Raw genomic sequence first — 20,512 nt, 5'->3', positions numbered from 1 at the left:
CCCGCGCGGCCGGGCCCGCCGCACCTGGTGAAGGCGAAGTACATGAGGCTGACGATGGTGAAGCTGAGCAGAGTGATGGTGTGCGGCCGGTAGAAGAAGTCGATGGTGATGTCCTCCACTTGCTGCTCGTTGATCATCCGGAAATGCATCTTGTAGTTCACATCGTCCTTGCTCAGGGTCCTGCTCCCCACGCAGGACACCATGGTGGTGGCAGCGGCAGCGGCTGCGACTGCTGCCCTGGTCCTGGAAGGCTGGGACCCAGGAGGTGACCAGCTGCAGCGCAAGGGAGGCCGGATGGCAAGTCACAATTTTCTTAATAACATTTTCTCTACTTACTTTATTATAATAAGTATATAATACATATAAGATATAAAAGACGTGTTAATTAATTGCCTATATTATCAGTAAGGCTTTTGGTTAACAGTAGGACATTATCAAGTATAGGGGGAGTCAAAAGTTACACATGGATTTTCGACTATGGGAGGTCAGAACGTCTAGTCATATTGTTCCAGGGTCAACTGTACTTAATGGTAAAGGGCTCAATGCTTTCCATTAAGATCAAGCAAGGGATATCCTCTCTTACCACTCCTATTCAACATCATACTGAATGCATCATACTGGGTACATTTCAGCCAATACAATAAAACAAGAAAAGGAAATCAAAGGCTTACAAATTGGAGAGAAAGAAAATGGTCTCTCTTCCCATCAGCAGCCTGAAGCCGGTGGGGCGTGAGGGCGCTGCCCCGGCCGGGGATGGGGTCCGCACTCGGCCTGGTCCCGACCTTGGGGCCTTTTGGGGTCTTCGCGGCCCAATCGAGGGGGTTTGTTTTGTTTCTGCCCGTGGCTGACGGGACCCAGACCACGCTCGTTAGCCGGCTTTGCGGAGGGCGGGGAAGTGTAGTGTCTGTCTGGCTGGCTGTCTGCCTGCGGAAGCTCAACCACTGAGCCACACTGGCTGGGAGTTTTGACTTTTTTTAAGGCTTTTCTTTTTTTCCTACAAACAGAATTTGACAAGACTGATTTTGTTCAATTCCCTTTTGAGTAACAGCTGTGTCTGAAATAATCAACCGTGTTTAGTCCTGAGGATGAAGCAAGAAGCAACCTTGATAGTAATGATTCATTTAAGACAAAGTATTCATCGTGTAGAACATCATTTGTGAGACTTGTAGGGAAGTGAATAGCCTAGCCTTACATAGCCATAAGGTGGATGGTATTTAATTTAAAATTAATAATGTGTTAGTTTTCTTACTGTTTTATAACATTGCTTTCAAAGAATTACATTACCATAAAGTCTCTCTTTCTGTCTCCCCCTACCTCTCCCCTCCAATACTTGTAGAAACTGCATACTATCATAGGTAAGTGGTTATTTTCAAGAATATAACAATGTTTTCAACACTATATTATGAATATGAATCATATTGTATGCCCTGAAAATTTTATAACCATTTCTTATTAGTGTATAGGTTATATCAAAACAATCATATCAATTACATGAGGCACCTCGATAACCATGAAGCAGTTACATTGGTGCTTCTTTATTGTTAATGCATGAATCGTTATACTACCTGTTAATGCAAATTTCTTTTTCACGTTATCTTTTTATCTTTCATGTCTAGTGTTAGTAATACGTATAACATCTGCAGTGTTTTGTAGCATATAAGACAGTGTTGATATGTAGGTACTGTCAGTTTATCAAGTAAACTTACAATATTGATAAATACAGTCCTGTAGATATTTTTTCTTCCTTACGATTTTCTTAATATTTTCATTTGTCTAGTTTACTTTATTGTAAGAATACAGTACATAGTACATATAGCATACTAAATGTTTGTTTATCAACTCATTATGTTATTGATAAGGCTTCTTCTGTTCAATAGTCGGCTATTAGTAGTTAAGTTTTGAAGAAGTCAAAGCAATACCTGGGTTTTTGACTACAGGTGGTGGGGCATGGTACCCTTAACTCCCATGGTGTTCAAGGGTCAGCTGTATATACATAAAATAATTTGAATAATTCAGTGTTGTTTTGATGAGCAATCTGTTTCTTAAATGTCCTACAAACCAAATTTCAAGAACACTTAAATTGCATCACTTTACTTCCTTTAAATTATTAAATTAACAGGGATTGTTGGGTTCAGCTGTAATTTGAATGTTTACAGATTTTTGTTTTAAATATTTTTCTTACACCAGTGATTTTGTTTTTTGTTTTTAAATTGCAAAGCATAACTTTATTAGATCCTGTCTTTTGGTTTGGAAGTGAGACTGCCTTGTTTTTTACTTGTCTTTAAGAAACATCTGACTACTTTATTCATCTAAAGTTATTAAAGACCCTTTAATTTGAAAAAATAGTTTTCAGTTTATCTTTTGGTTGTTTGAATATTGTTTTAAACATTTAAATAAAGTACGTTTCTATTTTTTTAATGGTTATTCATATATCCTTTGCAGGCCACTTTAAGAAAAATGGCCCTGTCGGCCCAACAGATACCCAGGTGGTTCAACTCAATTAAACGGAGCAGCTTAATTACTGCTGCACAACTCAGAAACCATTTTCAGAGACCAGGACAAACATGGTTGCATGGACTTTCTGCTCAGCCTCAGGTGTCCTCTGACAATTGCTTTCTCCAGTGGGGATTTAAGACTTACAGGACTTCCTCCAAATGGAATAATAGTTCCCAGTTTACCAAATCAAGTGGGCAAGAGATTAATTCTGCCCAAAGCACTATGCTTCCTTCCGTGAATGAGCAGTCACAAAAGATACCCACCTTTGATTCTGAGCTGTCTCTAGAAGGTAATTCTGAACTTTCAGAAAAGTCCCTTTTGCCCCACTAGTAGATTGAATAAGCTACCTGTTTATAGTCTTAGCCTATTGCAAGTCATATTTCGTACCAGGCAAGAAAAATAACATGGCCAGTTCTATTTACTCCTACTTTGCCTCTATTTTACTAAGATAAAATGTTTGTAGGGTAATATGTATAAAATTACTTTATAGCTCTATATACAGCATTTGCTTTCTACATACTTTATTTAGATCCGAAAATTCTTTTCAGGTAATTAGGTTTATTAGGGTATGATTTATATCAATAAAAATGTATCCTTTTTTGGGTATATAGTTCTATGATTTTTTTTTATATAAATTTTTTTTAATATATTTTATTGATTTTTTTACAGAGAAGAAGGGAGAGGGATAGAGAGTTAGAAACATCGACGAGAGAGAAACATCAATCAGCTGCCTCCTGCACGCCCCCTACTGGGGATGTGCCCGCAACCAAGGTACATGCCCTTGACCGGAATCGAACCTGGGACCCTTCAGTCCACAGGCCGTCCCTCTATCCACTGAGCCAAACCGGTTAGGGCTAGTTCTATGAATTTTAACATATGCATTTAGTTATGTAATGACTACCACACTCAACCAATACAACAGTTATATCATCCCCAAAAGCTCCCTTGTGTCACTCTTTAGTCAGTCTTCTCCCTCCTGCTATTCCTAGTCTAGGAATGTTTCTGTGCGAGAATATTTCACTGCAAATGAGATATTAGGTTAAGTAGAATATGAAAGACAATAAGGGGAGGAGATTTGGGAGGCCAGGAGGAGAGACTGGCTATAAGAAATTAGAAAGTGGTGGTTAGAGGCAAAAAGAAAAAAAAAATCAGTCCTTATTTCTTAGGTAGGTTATAATTTCCAGTATCTTCCATAATTGTTTAAGACTAAAACCTCAGAATCAACAGTGTACTAGAGAGAGTCACTTAACTGTTGATTAAAAGTGAAGGAAAGGGGAAGGACTCATCTTTATGGAATAGAAATTTACCAAGAAATTTCTTATCTTGGAGGAAGAGTAATTGATTTCTAAATGATCTTAACCTTTCCTATCAGAAGGTAGAAAATATTTGTACTTCTTAGATGTTTAATCTTGCAGTGATCCCAAGATTTATAAATAAGCCAACTAGGGAAGCCAGGCATTTAAATACACACATAAGAATAGCTGGAATGCAGGTGGTTGTTGTAGAAACAGTTTGAAGTGTACAGATTGGAGAGCTGACTTGCTTCTCTCTTTCCACATGGCTGGCTTCACAGGCCTGGACGATGTGCCTCCATTGTCTCCTTTGCAGCCAATTTCGGAGCAGGAGGCTGTTCGGATTATTGCAGACCCTCCTTTGCCCCCCGATTCATTTACACTTCGAGACTATGTGGATCATTCTGAGACTCTGCAGAAGTTAGTGCTTCTAGGTAAGTCTTAAGTGTACTCTTCATTTCTTTTTACTTGGTTTAAATCCAGCATTTATAATCTGTCACAGTAGTACATACGCATGAGCAGAAGTCAAACTGTGTGGATGGCTTCTAGTGAAAACTGTACTCGCGCTTCATCCTTCCTGACATGGCATCCCCTTCCCCAGAGGGTCCACTTCTGTAGCTCTTTCTGTGGGTATTTAACCCTAAATGTTTTTGTAGTTACTTACTGGTACAGTGCTGCTGTTTGGCTCATTCGTTTCAGACATCAGTTGATCTCATATTCCCCCTGTTCCCGTCAGTTCTTCCAATATAGTTATAATAACAAGTTTTAAATGAGTCTTTAGTCAGTGCTTACATAATGACCATAAATATTCCTCACTGCTCTCCAGGAAGTGTATTATGATTATTTTCCTTCCTGTAAAACTTTTCATTTTTCCATGAGTAATAATTGTCTTGTTTTTTATTAGTTTTCTTTGTTCCTCGGGCCATATTCTCCCACACCTTCCAGTGGCCTCTCAGGACAGTTTTTCCTACAGTTAACCATACAGATGATGTATTTGTTCCATTTCCCCACTACCCCGACTGTCCCCCTGGATGTGATGGGTTCTCTCTAGGACTGCTCCATAAGTATCTGAGTTCTTGACATAGGATGCGCTTGGATTTGGGTAGTTGAAGGCACCCCAGGGATCTGCGAGCTCTTACTTAGTCCTCTTGTTTTCAGTCTAGCACCTTACTGCCGCCTTCTGCTTTTTCCATCGTCTATGGGTCTGGCACTTCTCTTACTTGATTTTCCCAGATGATGAACCTTCTTCCTCCTGGAGGATTGAGAGGAAGGTAAGGGATTATCTCAGATCCATCTAGTTTAGGTCCTCACTTTTCACTGAAAAGTTAGGAGCTTCCTAACTTGATAGTCTTCTCATCAGCAATATTGCCCTGATAATCTCTCTAAGGTTAGTGCTCTGTCTAAAATGCAAATCCGGCTGTCAGTAACCTACTTGAAATCCTTTAAAGCTTTCCCATGGCTTTAAAGTTCTTCCTGGTCCCCCACTGACCTTTTTAGCTTCACTGCTTGCCACCCTTCCTTTGATTGGTCATCTTGGGCAACTGGAGAACTTAATTCAAGTTCATGTAACTTCTGAAATATCTTCTCTGACCTTCCAAACAAAGTGGCCTTTCTCTGGGCTCACCCCCTCCTTGCTTCGATCCTAGTACTAATAACATTGCGATTGTTGACTCATGTCCTTGGGCAAGTGCCTAAATATATAGGGAATGGCCATGTTCTCAAGAAGCTTCAAGAATTCACAAGCACCTAAATACACACATACAAATAGCTAGAATGCAAGGATGAAAGTGGTAAGTCCCATATAAGGGACACAAATAAAGCGATGTGTGGGTTCAAAGGGGAGAGAAAGATGACTTCTGCTGCAAGCAGGGGAGCCAGTGTCCTTCCTCTTAGAACAGCTTTCCCAGCCTTGTGATCAGTGCTCTGGGTAAGACAAGATCAAATAACAGGGTCCCTACCTTCAGATAACTTACAGTACACCTAGAGCTGTGGAATATGTCAGGCATTCCTTCATCTGTATGCTGATACTTCAGGTGCACACCTAAGAGGTAACTTAAATGGCAGTACTGTAGAGGAACCATGACTGCCTTGTCAGGCAGTATTTCTGAGGACCTAGTGATCTACTTCTCTGTTTGCTTCCCAGATCTGTTTTCTGCCTTTCTCTGCCTGTTCTCCATCCCAGGAGGCTAACGTCTGTGCACTAGGGCTCCTTTGCCAGCTGACTTCTGGGCTGCTTGAGCCCAGTGGGAGGCACCTGCAGGCACAGAGGGAGGCAGGTAGGAGTATTTTTTTTCCTGTTCCCTCCCTGCTCTGCGTCATGTAACTCTCTTCCATGACAACAGCTCCTACTGAGAAACCCTTTCTTAATTGCTTCCAGCTCCCTTTGGTTTGGGTAATACTTTTTCTCCCTGTGTCTTTAGCTCTAGGGGTGCCCTCATTTGTTCTCTTAATTCTGCTCACACCACTATCTACAGTCTCTCCATTAAAGTTGTTTTCATTTGAACTTTCTAGGGCAATTTCTTTTGCCTGCCAGACCCTGATGGATACAGTAAATAAATATGTGTAACACTAACCAAACACAGCAGTAATGTTTGTAGTTACTGAAATGATGGGATAAAGCCAACTTAGACTGTGGTCACCTAGAAGTTAGAATCATTCTTTATTATTCATTTTATATATCCCCAGAACCTACCGGAAGGGCCTGGTCCATAGTAGGCATTCATGACTATTTTGCAAGTTAATGAAATTGTAAGCCCATGATTTGTGCTGACAGCAGTGTGCCCTCCTGATGAGATTCAGTTCTCCGTTTGCTGGGAAAAAGCAGCTTTTCAAGATTTTTGTTTCAGCACAGTCAGGATGTGACAGCTCATGCTGAGCAAGGCACTTTAGCACATGTAAGCTGTAATATTTAGTTAAATTTGAAGTCTGAACCCTTTATGTTATTTTTAAAGCATCCCTTCCCCCATTTTGCACAGATTTTTGAAACTGGTTTCTAATTTACTTATCTGTCCATTCAAAAATTTCATTTTTTAACTTAATATTTTAAATTGCAAAAAAATTGTATCGAGTTGTTAAAAGTGCAAATATTACAAAAGAAAGAGCTCTTAACCCCTCTACATTGTCAGTTCCACTTTTCCAAAGGTAACCCTCATTATCAACCTTTTTCTAAGCAAATATTACCATACAGAAAGCTATACATAGGTTTTGTACTTTTATGTAGTTAAACTTAATGTTATTTTTTAAATGCTGTGTTTTCTTTTAGTAGTTTTAAAGTTGGTATACTTTAGGTTTATATCTACATGAAATTAATTTTTGAATCAGATATAGAAGGAATTCTTAATTTTTTCCAAGTGGTCCCATTGTATTCTACTGAATAGTTTTCCCCTTTTGATTTGAATGCCACTGTTACTGTAGGCCAGATTTTTAATTCATCCTGGCTCTTTTTCTGGTCTTCATTCTGTGTGTGTGTCTATAGTCTTTTTCTGCTTTCAACCATCTTATGTCAATACCTGATTAATACCCAGAAATTTGAGTTTAGAATATGAATCTTAAAATATCAAAATAATAATTTTTCTATTTGTAGATACCATTAAAGAATGTTTTTATTTCATTGCTTTTATATTTTAGACTGCAAAGTTGCATCTATAAATCAGTTTGAGTTATTTTTAACCTGATGAAATATGTTAATGAATATGACATTTGAATCTAAAATTAGGGTTTTACATTATCCTTAAATGTTTATTCTAAAGTAAGGAATAGGCCTTTCCTACTCATGTTTATTTTTTTAAATCACGTAAAAGGGAAAAAATGAGAGAATCAAGTGCTCGGTTTTAATGAGAATTTTGAATTACAGGTTACTTTGATTCTCTGCCTAATTAATGCTGACACCTAATTATATCCATAACCAAAGAATGATTTGAAATAACACCTTGATATTGCTCCTTTTTACTCTTTCTCTCCTGTCCTTGTGTGGTTTACTTAGATTACCTAGGAGTGGTAATTTAGCCCCAAATACACTGTTTTCCTCTATATATGACTTTGAAATAAATACTGTGTTTTCATTTTTTTTTTTTTTTTTTCTGCAACCAATTTAGTTGAAAATACTTTGAAGTTTCTATTGGCCTTTCTCAGTTCTCCTTTGGATAGGTTGTTGATTTCCCATCACTAATTTCTTAAACGTCTGTGTCTGAAGTTTAATGACTGAGTTAAGCAGTTCTCTTCAATGTTTGTATTTATTACAGGAGTGGACTTATCCAAAATAGAGAAACACCCAGAAGCAGCCAATCTCCTTCTGAGACTGGATTTCGAAAAAGACATTAACCAAGTACTCCTGTTCCTTAAAGATCTGGGGATAGAGGATAGCCAACTGGGAGCATTCCTGACGAAAAATTATGCTATTTTCTCAGAAGACCTTGAAAATCTTGAGACCAGGTAGGGTTTTTAGAATGATTCCCACATAACCCACGAAGTGATTCTAAAGGAAATATATGTGTTGTTTTTTTAAGTCTCAGCTGCACAAGAATCAACCGAGATAATGAACATGAATGTTATTGTTTTGTTTGGACTTTGATCAAAATTAAGAATCTAAAACAGGTGTGTTTTTTTTTTTAATTCAACAGCCCATTCTTATTTTTATCTGAAAACAAAAACATCAAACATAAAAACTTCTTGCTGAGTCAGTACTTAACTCTTTCTCTTTGGAAACTGGAATAAGTTTTCTTTTAAATCCATTAACAAATGTCAGGATTATCTGAGAGTACATTTAATGTTAAGAAAGCCTGAATTTTTGTGTTCTTTACTAGCTAGTTTTTGAAGGTAAACATTTGACATTCTCTCGGCAGATTGTTATATCATTTGCTTAATCGTTCTCATAAGTTAACTATTTTAGTTCCTTTTTTTGTCTTTCATTACCACTTCTATAAACACCTTTGTGCTTCCTTCAACATCCAAAGAATTTACTGAATCTGTGATATGTAAACAGTGAGGTAGTATTGATCTATGGCAGTGATGGCGAACCTTTTGAGCTCGGCCTGTCAGCATTTTGAAAAACCCTAACTTAACTCTGGTGCCGTGTCACATATAGAAATTTTTTGATATTTGCAACCATAGTAAAACAAAGACTTCTATTTTTGATATTTATTTTATATATTTAAATGCCATTTAACAAAGAAAAATCAACCAAAAAAATGAGTTCGCGTGTCACCTCTGACACGCGTGTCATAGGTTCGCCATCACTGATCTATGGGATAAGGATTCTGCTAGGCATTGGGAACACCATAGAGAACAAAACAGCCCCTGTTGTAATTCACACTTTGAATTCATCAGCACCCCCACCTCTCACCTCAGTGACTCCCTGTACTCCCAGGTTCGCTGAATGGAGCGCTGTTACCTGTTGCCCCAGTCAGAAATGCTGGTATTAACTTGCTCCACTCTTTTAGCATCCACATCCGATAAGTCACCTCGCTCTGTCGATTTTACCTTTTTATATCTCTCCAGTCAGTCACTGCGTTTCTCTTAATCTTCACTTGGAATGCTTTACCTCAGGTCTTCATCATTTTGCACCACGATTACTTCAGCAGTCTCCTAGCTGGTCTGCCTCCAGTCTTCTCCCCCAGACTCTTCTCACTCTGATGTTGGTCTCACCACATTTCAGAGAGCTTTGCAGTTCCTTAACCTTCTTAGTTTGACGGTCTTTTTTTGCACTAGGAAAAAACAGAACAGCACATTCCTTATATTGAACAACTTGAGCCCTTATTATAAAGCAAAGCACTGGGCTAGACTTCAGTCATGTAAGACAGTCACGCTCTCTCCCTTCATGGGATTTCATTACAGTACAGAGGAGGGAAAGAATGACTCTAGGAAACTCAGTCTGACATACCCACATCTCCTCCTGGCTGTCTGGAACACTATTTTCTTCCTATTCAAAAACCTACTTGCCCTTCTTGTTCAAGATTAATTGCGAGAAATTGTGCATACCAGGAAGTGGGGATCATTGGGAGCCATTACAGTACTTCCTACTGTAGTACTATTATAAAGTCCTCATTTTATAGGGGAGGCACAGAGAGGTTAAATAATATGCTCAAGATTATGTAGCTAGTGGCAGGCCTTGGATTCAAACTCAGTTAGTCTAACTCCAGAGTCCTGACTACTACACCTGGCTGTACTGCCTCTTTACTTCTAATTCAATGAAAGAAACTTAAGTGTAAAAGGAGTTTGTTACACATGCTCCTAACAACTAAGGAGTATTCTCATACAGATGGTCGTTGAATGGTTCCTAAAACCTGGCTGATAAATTAAACTGTGGAGCATTTTTTAAATTAATTTGAGTATTTTAATCGGTAATTTATCCACATGTACTCAAAGGGTGTACAATGAAAAAGAAGCTGTATTTAATTGAACTTAGCTTCTGGCTTTGGTTTATGTACAGGATTCTTATTTTCTAGAATTTCTAAATGCACTGATTTCATATACTTGTTTTTAATGAAGAAAATTTTAAATGTGTAAAATGTTATTTGATTCTTTATAAGAATTTTCAAGTGAATAATCTGCATTTAATTATTTTTTTCTATTTGTGCCTTATATGTATAATGTTTTATTGATAAATTATCACAACGTAGACAACAGTTTTGATGTTTTAATCAGATATTGATTCTTACTGCCACACAAACAAAGAGTAATCCTCCTTGGTGACCAAACTGAAAGGCTACACATCCTGGGCCATTGGACTATTTGTGGCAGATCTGGCTGCAAGCATAATGAAGAATCTTAGGCAGGTGTGTCCAACTTCCACCATGATTAAGGGTCTGTGTGGAATAAAAGCAAATGTCTTCTACGATGTTCCTTGCATCTTGGGACAGAGTGGCATCTCAGATGTTGTGAAGGTGACTCTGCACCTGAGGAAGAGGCCCGTTTGAAGAAGAGTGCAGACACACTGGGGGATCCAGAGGAGCTGCAGTCTTAAAGTCTCCTAATGTCCTACCACCTCACTGTCTAGGCTATAGCAGGATTTTAGTTGGAGATTGTACCTATTGTCCTTTTTATCTGATCTCTGACTAAAAACATTGGTTTCCTAAATATAGAAATAGGAGTGGTTCGTGAAACCCAACATCTGTATCCTGATGCGGATGGTGCTTGTCTTTTGTGTTCCTAAACTGGTTAGTGTGAAACAGTCCCACTTCCTCAAAGCGCCAGTGTTGCACACACTACAGTTGCCTTGCAAAGTAGATTTGTGTTCACTGTGTTATATAACTGTGGTTCCTTTACCCAACATGCCTCAGCCAACATTTTTTTCTCTGATCCACCACATCCTGGGATCCAATGTACAGACTGAATATTAAATGTCCTGTGCATAACTATCCTAAAGGATCTTATTTTGTGTACTAGATGTATCAGATCAGTATACATTGCCATATAATGTATAAAGAAAAGTCTACATATGAATAATGCAGCCAGCTGTCCAAGTGTCATACCAACTAAAGCACCAAATGAACGGTGAAAAGAAAAGTAACCCTCCTTTCTGCCTACTTACTCCTGTCCCTCATCGTCCTTCTAAAAGCCATCCATGGAGGCAGCTACTATTATCAAGTTTGTTGTTCAACCTGCTAAGAATGTTCTACTGTACACAAGCATATATGCATTTCTTTGTACATGCATACACATGAGCACACATACATACAACTGGTAACATTTATACATACTACTAGAGGCCCGATGCACGAAATTCGTGCAAGAGTAGGCCTTTGCAGCCCCAGTTGCCTCGGCCCTCCCAGCCCTGGCTTCATCTGGAAGGTCGTCTGGGTCTGGGCGGTCATTCCACTGTTCAGCTGTTCGGTTGATTTGCATATTACGCTTTTATTAGTATAGATTCTGCACCCCACTTTCTTACGTTAGCTATACTAGTATGTTGTAGATAGTTTGATATTGGTGCTTCCTATTCTTTTTTTATCCCTCATGTAGTTCATACTTTGAGTCTATGTAGTCCCTTATTTGTAAACATGGTGGTTGTTTGTGGTCTTTACTATTTCAATGAAGCTGCAGTGACTCTCCTTGTATAGACATCGTTCCACACGTATTGGTGCATATCTGTAGGAAAGATCTCTAGAAATGGGTGGGGGGGATTATAGGTCAAAGGATGTGTGGGTTTGTCATTTTAATAGGCGTTGACAAATTGTCCCTTGTGTAGGTGGTTGTTGTCCAATTTATACTCCCACCAACATTGTACAGAGTGCCAATTGCCCTATTATCCTCACTAAAATGGTGTTACCAAACTTTATGATTTCAGTTCATTTTATAGATAAAAATAATGCCTTGTTGTTTTTGAAATGATGTTTTGAACATCAAATATTTGGAGCATTTTTCATATGTCTATATTTCGTCTTTTTTTTGGTAAGCATTCTTTTATATAAGAAAATGTGTTCTTCCTTGTGACATGTAAATGTTTTCCAAAGTAACAGTCATTTGAATATCTATAAATAAAAGCGTAATATGCAAATCGACCAAACGGCCGACCACACTATGACACGCACTGGTGCCAGGCCAGCCAAGGCCGGTGCAATGCGATTGTTCCAGGGGCCTCGCGATCACCCTGCAGATGGAGGCCCAGGCCACTGGCTGGCGGGGCAATCAATCGGGGGGGTGGGTCCGAGATCACCCAAAAGAGGGAGGCCCAGGCCACCTTCTGCGGGGCGATTGATTGGGGCGCTCTGCAGAACTGCGGAAGTGGGGGGGTGTGGATGCGGACACGGGCAGCACCAGGCCAAGGCAGGTGCGGGCGGGGGGCGGGGCCATGAAGCTGGGCCACAAAGCTGGGTCTGCGAAGCCGGCAGCCGGGGGAAGGAAGGCCTACCCTTCCATGAATTTCGTGCATCAGGCCTCTAGTAAAATATAATGTCTGATACATGGTATAGAAATATTGTAAGTGTTAAAGGGAGGCATAGAACTTAGTTGAAATCTCAATTTGCCATTAAGTAGCTGGTAGTTTTGTAAGTTATTTAATTTCTCTGGATCTATGTGTTTTCAAATGTAATATCGAAATTTTATCTGGTTCACAAGGTTTGTGTGGGGGGTTTTTTGTTGTTGTTTTTTTTTTTCCTGGTAAGAATTAAACAAGATAATGTCCTGATATATTTTAGACATTTACTATAGTAATAACACTGACTTTTACTGTTTATAGATTTTTAAAAATCAATACTGTTATTTTATAGTCAGACTTTCTATATTTCACTACCTTATTTTGGTTTCCAGAAATTTAGCAGGAAATGTCTTCATTGTTAACAAAATACATATTGAAAAACTACAGTAAAAATTAATTATGAAAATACATACTTAGTAAATGCACTAAAATTCCTTTCAGTTTCTCTGAGATACTAAAATAAATTTCATCTCATACTTAAGAGTCTTTCTTTGTAAAAAGAATTCTGAATCTATTTTCTTAATTTGTGTATTTTCTATTCTTAGACCCCAAAAAAATTCTTAAACAGAATCCATTTCTTTTTTTTCCCTACCAACTAACAAAATAAGTTAGATTAACTAAAAAGGTAATTATTTTCTGCTTTTAACTGTAAATGGGGACCATTCTAGAGTTGGATGGATGCTTGATTTAACCATATTTGGGCCATTATTGTAGACTTAGAGGCCCAATGCATGAAATTTGTGCAAGGAACTCAGCCCTCACAGCCCTGGCTTTATCCAGAAGGTCGTCTGGAAGGACGTCCAGAAGGTCGTTCGGCTGTCCGGTCTAATTAGCATATTACACTTTTATTATTATAGATGGGATTTTTTTATTATTTTATTTGGGGGGTATGAAAGTCTTTAAAAACAGTAATTATTTTGGAAAGTAGCATCACTAGTAGATGTTTATCATGTATGTGTATTTGTGTTTCTTTAGAGTGGCTTATCTACAGTCAAAAAGTTTCAGTAAGGCAGACATCGCACAGATGGTCAGGAAGGCGCCATTTTTGCTGAATTTTTCAGTGGAAAGACTGGATAACAGACTGGGATTTTTTCAGAAAGAACTTGAACTTAGTGTGAAAAAGGTAAAGCAAAGGGGAGAGCCCTGGCTGGTTTGGCTCAGTGGATAGAGCATTGGTCTGTGGACTGAAGGGTCCTGGGTTCAATTCTGGTCAAGGGCACATGCCCGGTTGCGGGCTCGATCCCCAGTAGGGGGCATGCAGGAGGCAGCCGATCCATGATTATCTCTCATCATTGATGTTTCTATCTCACTCTCCCTCTCCCTTCCTATCTGAAATCAATAAAAATATATTTAAAAAGGGGGGGGGGAGAATTTTTATATTTCCATGTCAGCTATATTTAGTAATTGTTAAATCTCATATTTCTAACAGCTATGAATGAAGAAACCTGCTAGCTTAAACATGTAGCTGTATTATTTTATAATATTCCATCAAATTGTTACCATAAGTTTTGTTTTTAGTATGTTTTTTTCCTCAAACAGTTTTACATTTATGTATTTATGGGGTTCTTAGGCCTTTTCTGAGGGTCATTTTAGAATTTTTAGATTTGTATTTTCTTGATTGCTTTGGCTTCCCAAACTAGTTGCGCATATAGTAATGATAGACTGTTTTATAACTGCAGACTAGAGATCTGGTAGTTCGTCTCCCAAGGCTACTAACTGGAAGTCTGGAGCCCGTGAAAGAAAATATGAAGGTAGGATGATTTTAAGCTTTTGAAAAATCAGCTTCTTTCTTGAAGTGTTAAGTCCTCTGAAGAGGATAGATTTTCCTATTGTCATCTTAAAGAAAACTATATTATAAATGAAGTTCTTTCTAAAAAGACGAAAATAGGAAATGATAAATATGTAGCAAGCTATTTGTTTTCGGTGATGATATTTTCACATGTTCACCAGGTGTTACATGAGTAAGTCACCTTGCAGACACAGATGCCTGTAATCCTAGGTATGTGGGTGCTCCCTGGAAACTGCTTCTGTTGCCGGTACGAGAGTCTTTGTCGATGTGGTGCAGGTGGGAGATGAGTTTTGGAGACTGGATCCAGAAGGCTTCTGTGGGGAGAGCAGTGGCCAGCACATGGCTCTCCTTACACCTGTGCCAATGAGATTTTTTCAGAACTTGAACTTACATGGAACATACCAGACATTCTTCACCATTTTTCTCCCGGCGAATAGCGTAGAGCCAAGGGCAGCTGACTAGTTAGTATACAAAGCTGTAGTAATATTTGAAACTAGTAGCCCATCGCGCGATATCGCACGCAGTAGGCCGCCCACCGCTTCTGCAGGAGCCAGTGGGAACCGCAGCGTGCCGCTGGGAGCCGTGCTGCTTCCATGGGAGGCAGAAGCGAGCTGCCGATGCCCACGGGAGCTGGGAGGGAGCTGCATCGCTTCCGTGGGAGGCGGGAGGGACCTGCGCTGCGGAGGCTGCAGGCCGGCCCCCTTGTCCCTGTCCGTGTTGCTCTGGCTCTGGGGGTCCGGCCCGAGCTGGGTGCAGCGACAAAGCAAGCATTCCGCCAGGTCGCTCACGCTCGCTCTCAGCAGCCGCCCCCCGGGACTGGGGGACTCTGGCGGGGCTGAGAGGACTGGGCGCGGTCATCTTTGTGATGGAGTGATGGTTAATTTGCATATTGCCTTTTTATTATATAGGATTATTACCTAAGGCCTCACAGTGTTTTCTGAGGTGCTCACAGTGTTTTATATTCAGTTGTAAAAGTTGTTGAGCACCTACCCCCACACTGTGCTGGGGGGAGGCCCTGCTCTCATGGAGCTTCCAGTCTAGTGGGGAGAGAGTGCGGAGTGATACAAGCCGGGGACTGGTGGGGGCGCTCAGGCTGCACATAGAAGACCGAACCCACGTTTGGGTGTGTAGTTTTTTCATCTCTGTCTGGAATTTTGACATGTAGTGTTTCAGATAACACTTGGGAGCAGAGGCTCAAAAAGCACTTTGAAAATCTTACTGCTGTATGGTAGGGCCCAAAACAACAACCTGACCGGGTCTCCCAAGCCACCATCATTCTGTCGCATAATTATGAGAGCTCCTTTGGGATCCGCCCATGCTGTGAGTAGCTCATTCTCAGGAGAGGGATTTGAAATTCAAGTTACCCCAGAAGTAGGAAGCTACGATCTCATGAGGGCATTGGCATAGCTGTCTCCAGAATTTACTGTCCGTATTTTAAATATTAAAAGAATCAATGTGTCCTCTAGCATAGTACCAAGATAACTTTCTATTCATGATTTATAGCAACTCTACTTTCTTCTAGGTTTATCGTCTTGAACTAGGTTTTAAACATAACGAAATTCAACATATGATCACCAAAATCCCAAAGATGTTAACTGCGAATAAAAGGAAACTTACGGAGACTTTTGATTTTGTGCACAATGTGATGAGCATTCCCCACCACATCATTGCCAGGTTCCCGCAGGTAATGCGCACAGCTCCGTGAGAGCCGTCCTTGCCCTCCGTCTGCCGCCGCTCTCCAGCATAATGCTGCTCGCTTGTGACAATGCCTTGCTGTTTGTGAAGGAACTGGACCAGATGCAGTCTGGTGCTGAGGGTTGTGTGAAAGTCATATTTCTTTTGCCCATCTTTTTATCAAGGTAACACTTTGGAGCAAAGGCTCAAAAAGCACTTTGAGCCCTAGCTGATTTGGCTCAGTGGATAGAGCATAAGCCTGGGGACTGAAGGGTCCTGGGTTCAATTCCAGTCAAGGGCACACACCCAGGTTTCGGGCTCCATCCCCAGTGTGGGGTGTGCAGGAGGCAGCCAATCAGCGATTCTCTCTCATCATTGATGTTTCTTTTTCTCTCTGAAATCAATAAAAATACATTTAAAAATAAAAACATACACACATAGATTTGAGTCACCCCAAACTCTCTAGATTCTTGAAACCCCAGTCGTAGAACTGTTGCTACCGTATTGGGACTCTTAGACTCCTAGTGGTCTGGGTGGTAGTGCTGGGAAAACAAAACAAATCTTATCAATGGAAAAATACATGAACTGAAAATAGGCTGTGAGGAAACTGATATAGACTAAATTTTTGACAGGTACATTTATAATTCTGGTGTGAAACTAATTGTCTCAAGCAAATAACAGTTATTGTTAGCACAGCAGTTTTATGATTAAGTAACATGGGAAACAATTATAACTTAATAGGTATGGTTAATTTGTCATTTCAGAGCAGGATGGTGGATGGTAAAGGATAATGACATGAGGAAATATCTCGCTAAGGAAAGATTGGTACGCTTCTGGTTATATTCAGGATTCCATAAAACTTTGTCTCCCCACTCCCTCTGCGCTTCTCTGAGGCAGAGCTGGAGTCCACATCAGGGAACAGGGAATCAGTACTTCTCAGGCCAGGTTTTTTTTTTTACTCCCTGATATTTTAATGGATCATTAACAGAATGAAATTTTCCTGTCTCTGGATTGATTAGACTGTTCTTTGACTATAATGTAGCCCTTAATTTTTTTTATAATTGTTCTGTTTGTAAGTTTTGAGTCCCTTTTTAATCATAATTTCTTAGTGGAAGCTATAAACCTTGGGCATTTATCAGGTTTACTGAGCATGTGGTCAATACTTTACATTTGTTAGCCTATTAAAATTTTTAGCCATATAAACATTTTAATAGTTCATCTTTCAGTGCATAATTTTTTAAAACTCTTTTTCTTTTGTAGGTATTTAATGCAAGGTTGTTTAAAGTCCAAGAAAGACATTTATTTCTGGCCTATTTAGGAAGAGCACAGTATGATCCAGCAAAAGCTAACTACATCTCTTTGGACAAATTGGTATCAGTGCCTGATGAAATATTTTGTGAAGATCTTGCCAAAGCCTCAGTACAGGACTTTGAAAAATTCTTAAAAACTCTTTAGTTTTTGATGAATGTTAAAATATAATCATATAAAATAAAAGTATGTATTAATAAATTAATATACTTCAAAAGAAATGCCTTGAACCTCAATTGATATTGGACACAATTTCTTGATATTATAAATTTGAGTACACTTCTGGTAGATCTTTTTTAAAAGTTCCTAGTGACTTAATTCTTTGACTCAACCATTTCCTTCCTTCTGGGGAAGGAGAAAACTCACAATATAGCAAGCTTAAAGAAACAGCCGGTTTTGCTATATATAGGCTGGCGTTGCCATTTCTGGTGAAGATGAGAAGTGGAGGATTTTCCTCTTAAAGTCACAGGGCTTTTATTTTATTTTTTTAATCTTTTTTTTTTTCTTTTTTTTTTTTCAGAGAGGAGAGGGAGTGAGAGAAACATCAAAGATGAGAGAAAATCATTGATCGCCTGCCTCCTGCACACTCCCTACTGGGGAATGAGCCCCCAACTCAGGCATGTGCCCTGACCTGGAATCAAACTGTGACCTCCTGGTTTATAGGTCGACGCTCAGCCACTGAGCCACGCCGGCTGGGCAGTCACAGGGGTTTTAAAGTGGCTTTATCACAAAACATCTGTATTTTCTTTGAAATGTTAAATGAGTTTCTGGAGCATACTGTATTATTTATCTAATATCTACTACTCACCTAATGCTACAAAACATGCAATTTTGGACTATTTACAGTGTTGTCTTCCCAAACACAGATACTCAGAGTTTCCCACAGGTGGCTACTGATAATCAGGAAAAGGAAAAAGCATAGGGAGGAAAGCAGTTTGAAGGAAAGTAGATGTCAACGAGACCGTAAAAGGTCAGAACAAACTTTTGAGTTATTGTCTGTATACAAAGATTTATAACAAATTGAGACTTTTTTTACATTTATCATTGAGATGTGTAATCCTGGGCAAATGATTTAACCTGTGAGTGTGAGTCTTTGGAAAATGAGGCATCATGGCTTCAGTTATCTGCCTTACACTCTCAAGACTGAGCAGAATGTTAACACTGGGGACCCCTAGGGAATCACACCTGGTATTTGCACTCACATAGTTTCCTCCAGGATGGAACTGAGCCAGTGCGATTTGGTCCATGGGACATTATCAAGCTTCTGAAGTGGAGGATTGATAAGCCCTTGCAGATTGGGTCTTTTCCTCTTGGTGTACAGTGATTCCTGGCCAACTCTCAGCCGTTCCAGCCATGCCAACTGCGTGCCAGACATGTGAGTGCAGAAGCTATCTGAATATTCCAGCCTCAGCATACATAGAGCAAAACTACTGGCTCAGTTCAGAATTGGGAGAAATAATAGTGTTTTACACCAGTGTCTGTTGGGCACCAGTATTTTGCGGCGTGTTAGATGTCCTGAGACCTCCGGAGAAATTAAATTTGTAATTGGTCAGGGCCAAGTATAACGGCCTTCCTGTTACTGGTGATGTACTGAATAGTCCCAAAACTTCAAATGATTTAAAACCACCAGCTTCTGCCCTTGGACTGCAGAGTCCCAGGTTCGATTCTGGTCAAGGGCACATACCTTGGTTGCAGGCTCAATCTCTGGCCCTGGCAACCAATTGATGTGACTCTCTCACATTGATGTTTATCTCTATCTCTACCCCCTCCCTTCCACTCTCTAAAAATCAAAGGAACGATGTCCTCGGGTGAGGATTAACAACAACAACAACAAAAAACCCTAATGAATCCCAGCAAACATCCAGGCACTCGAGATTTAATGCCTGCAGGAGCTGGATTCTGTGACAGTCCTGGGTATCTGATCCCCTCACAAGATCTTCCTTCTCTTGCCACTGAAGCTTACAGGGTAAGGAGGAAGGGACAGGAGTTGCTGAGTACTTCTTGTAAGGCAATGTGCCAATGTACACATGGACTGCATGTCTTCACATCTCTCTGACCATTTAGGTATGTGTTTATTTAGTTATGCATAAAAGATTACGTGAGAGCCCTAACTGGTTTGCCTCAGTGAATAGAGCGTCAGCCTGCGGACTCGACGGTCCCAGGTTCGATTCCGGTCAAGGGCATGTACCTTGGTTGCGGGCACATCCCCAGTGGGGGGTGTGCAGGAGGCAGCTGATGGATGTTTCTCTCTCATCGATGTTTCTAACTCTCTATCCCTCTCCCTTCCTCTCTGTAAAAAATCAATAAAATATATTTTAAAAGAAAAGATTACGTGAGAAATTGCAGTGGCACAAGGAAAAAGAGAGAATTTTAGAACTGGAATGGACTAAGACGATTAGATCTAACCTTTTGAACTTACGAGATGGATTCTACTGTCCTAGGTCTCAAGACCAAAGAAAACAAAAGTAGGTGTTCTTGGATAGTTGCTGTAGACTGAATTGTGTCCCCCTCACAATTCACATGTTGAAAATCTAACCCCCAAAGTGATGGCATTTGGAGATGGGACCTCTTGAAAGTAATTAGGTTTAGATGAGGTCATGAGGGGATTAGTGCCCTTACCAAGAAGAAACACCAGAGGTGGCTCTATCCCTGCTACATGAGGACTCGGTGAGAAGACAGCCCACTACAAGCCACAGAAAGAGCTCTCACCTGAAACTGACATACGGACACCTAGATGGGTCTCCACCTTCCAGAACTGTGAGAAAAATGTTTTTTAAATTACCCAGTCTACAATATTTTATGGCAGCCTTAGCTGATTGAGAAGTAGTAATGGGTCCTGGCCTGTTTGGCTCAGTGGATAGAGCGTGGGCCTGTGGACTGAAGGGTCCTGGGTTCAATTTCAGTCAGGGGCACATGCCCAGGTTGTGGGCTTGATCCCCAGTGGGGGGCGTGTGGGAGACAGCCTATCGATGATGCTCATCATTGATGTTTCTATCTCTCTCCCTCTCCCTTCCTCTCTGAAATCAATAAAAATATATGTTT

General features: G+C 40.0%; 2 protein-coding genes across 12 annotated transcripts in view; one reads left to right on the top strand and one right to left on the bottom strand.

The window, feature by feature from the left end:
* PTDSS1 (phosphatidylserine synthase 1) overlaps positions 1-203 on the bottom strand; it is a 59,870-nt gene extending 59,667 nt beyond the window's left edge. For 8 of the 9 annotated variants that reach the window (XM_014550222.1, XM_005879249.2, XM_014550225.1 and 5 more), the window contains exon 1: positions 25-199. In XM_014550222.1, the coding sequence (XP_014405708.1) occupies positions 25-149 (125 nt within the window). In that variant the 5' untranslated portion in view covers positions 150-199. Of the gene's footprint in view, positions 1-24 lie in introns of all 9 variants that reach the window. The other variant, XM_005879248.2, reaches the window with a different exon arrangement.
* Positions 204-727: 524 nt separating this feature from the next.
* Positions 728-17,695, top strand: MTERF3 (mitochondrial transcription termination factor 3). 3 transcript variants are annotated; one of them, XM_005879247.2, is made up of 9 exons: positions 728-1,203; positions 1,328-1,355; positions 2,443-2,785; positions 4,070-4,222; positions 8,030-8,219; positions 13,675-13,822; positions 14,379-14,450; positions 16,011-16,172; positions 17,423-17,695. In XM_005879247.2, exons 3-9 carry the CDS (start codon positions 2,458-2,460, stop codon positions 17,615-17,617), a joined length of 1,248 nt encoding a protein of 415 aa, XP_005879309.1. In that variant the 5' UTR covers positions 728-1,203; positions 1,328-1,355; positions 2,443-2,457; the 3' UTR covers positions 17,618-17,695. The 3 variants fall into 3 exon arrangements, with proteins under 3 accessions (XP_005879309.1, XP_014405715.1, XP_014405714.1); XM_014550229.1 differs by lacking the exon at positions 1,328-1,355; XM_014550228.1 differs by lacking the exon at positions 728-1,203 and having other exon boundaries at positions 1,210-1,355.
* The last annotated feature ends 2,817 nt before the right edge of the window (positions 17,696-20,512 follow it).

Source organism: Myotis brandtii, unplaced genomic scaffold, assembly GCF_000412655.1.
Source record: "Myotis brandtii unplaced genomic scaffold, ASM41265v1 scaffold59, whole genome shotgun sequence".
Lineage (NCBI taxonomy): Eukaryota > Metazoa > Chordata > Mammalia > Chiroptera > Vespertilionidae > Myotis > Myotis brandtii.
Note: the sequence above shows the minus strand (reverse complement) of the source record. Positions and strands in the feature narration are given on the sequence as shown.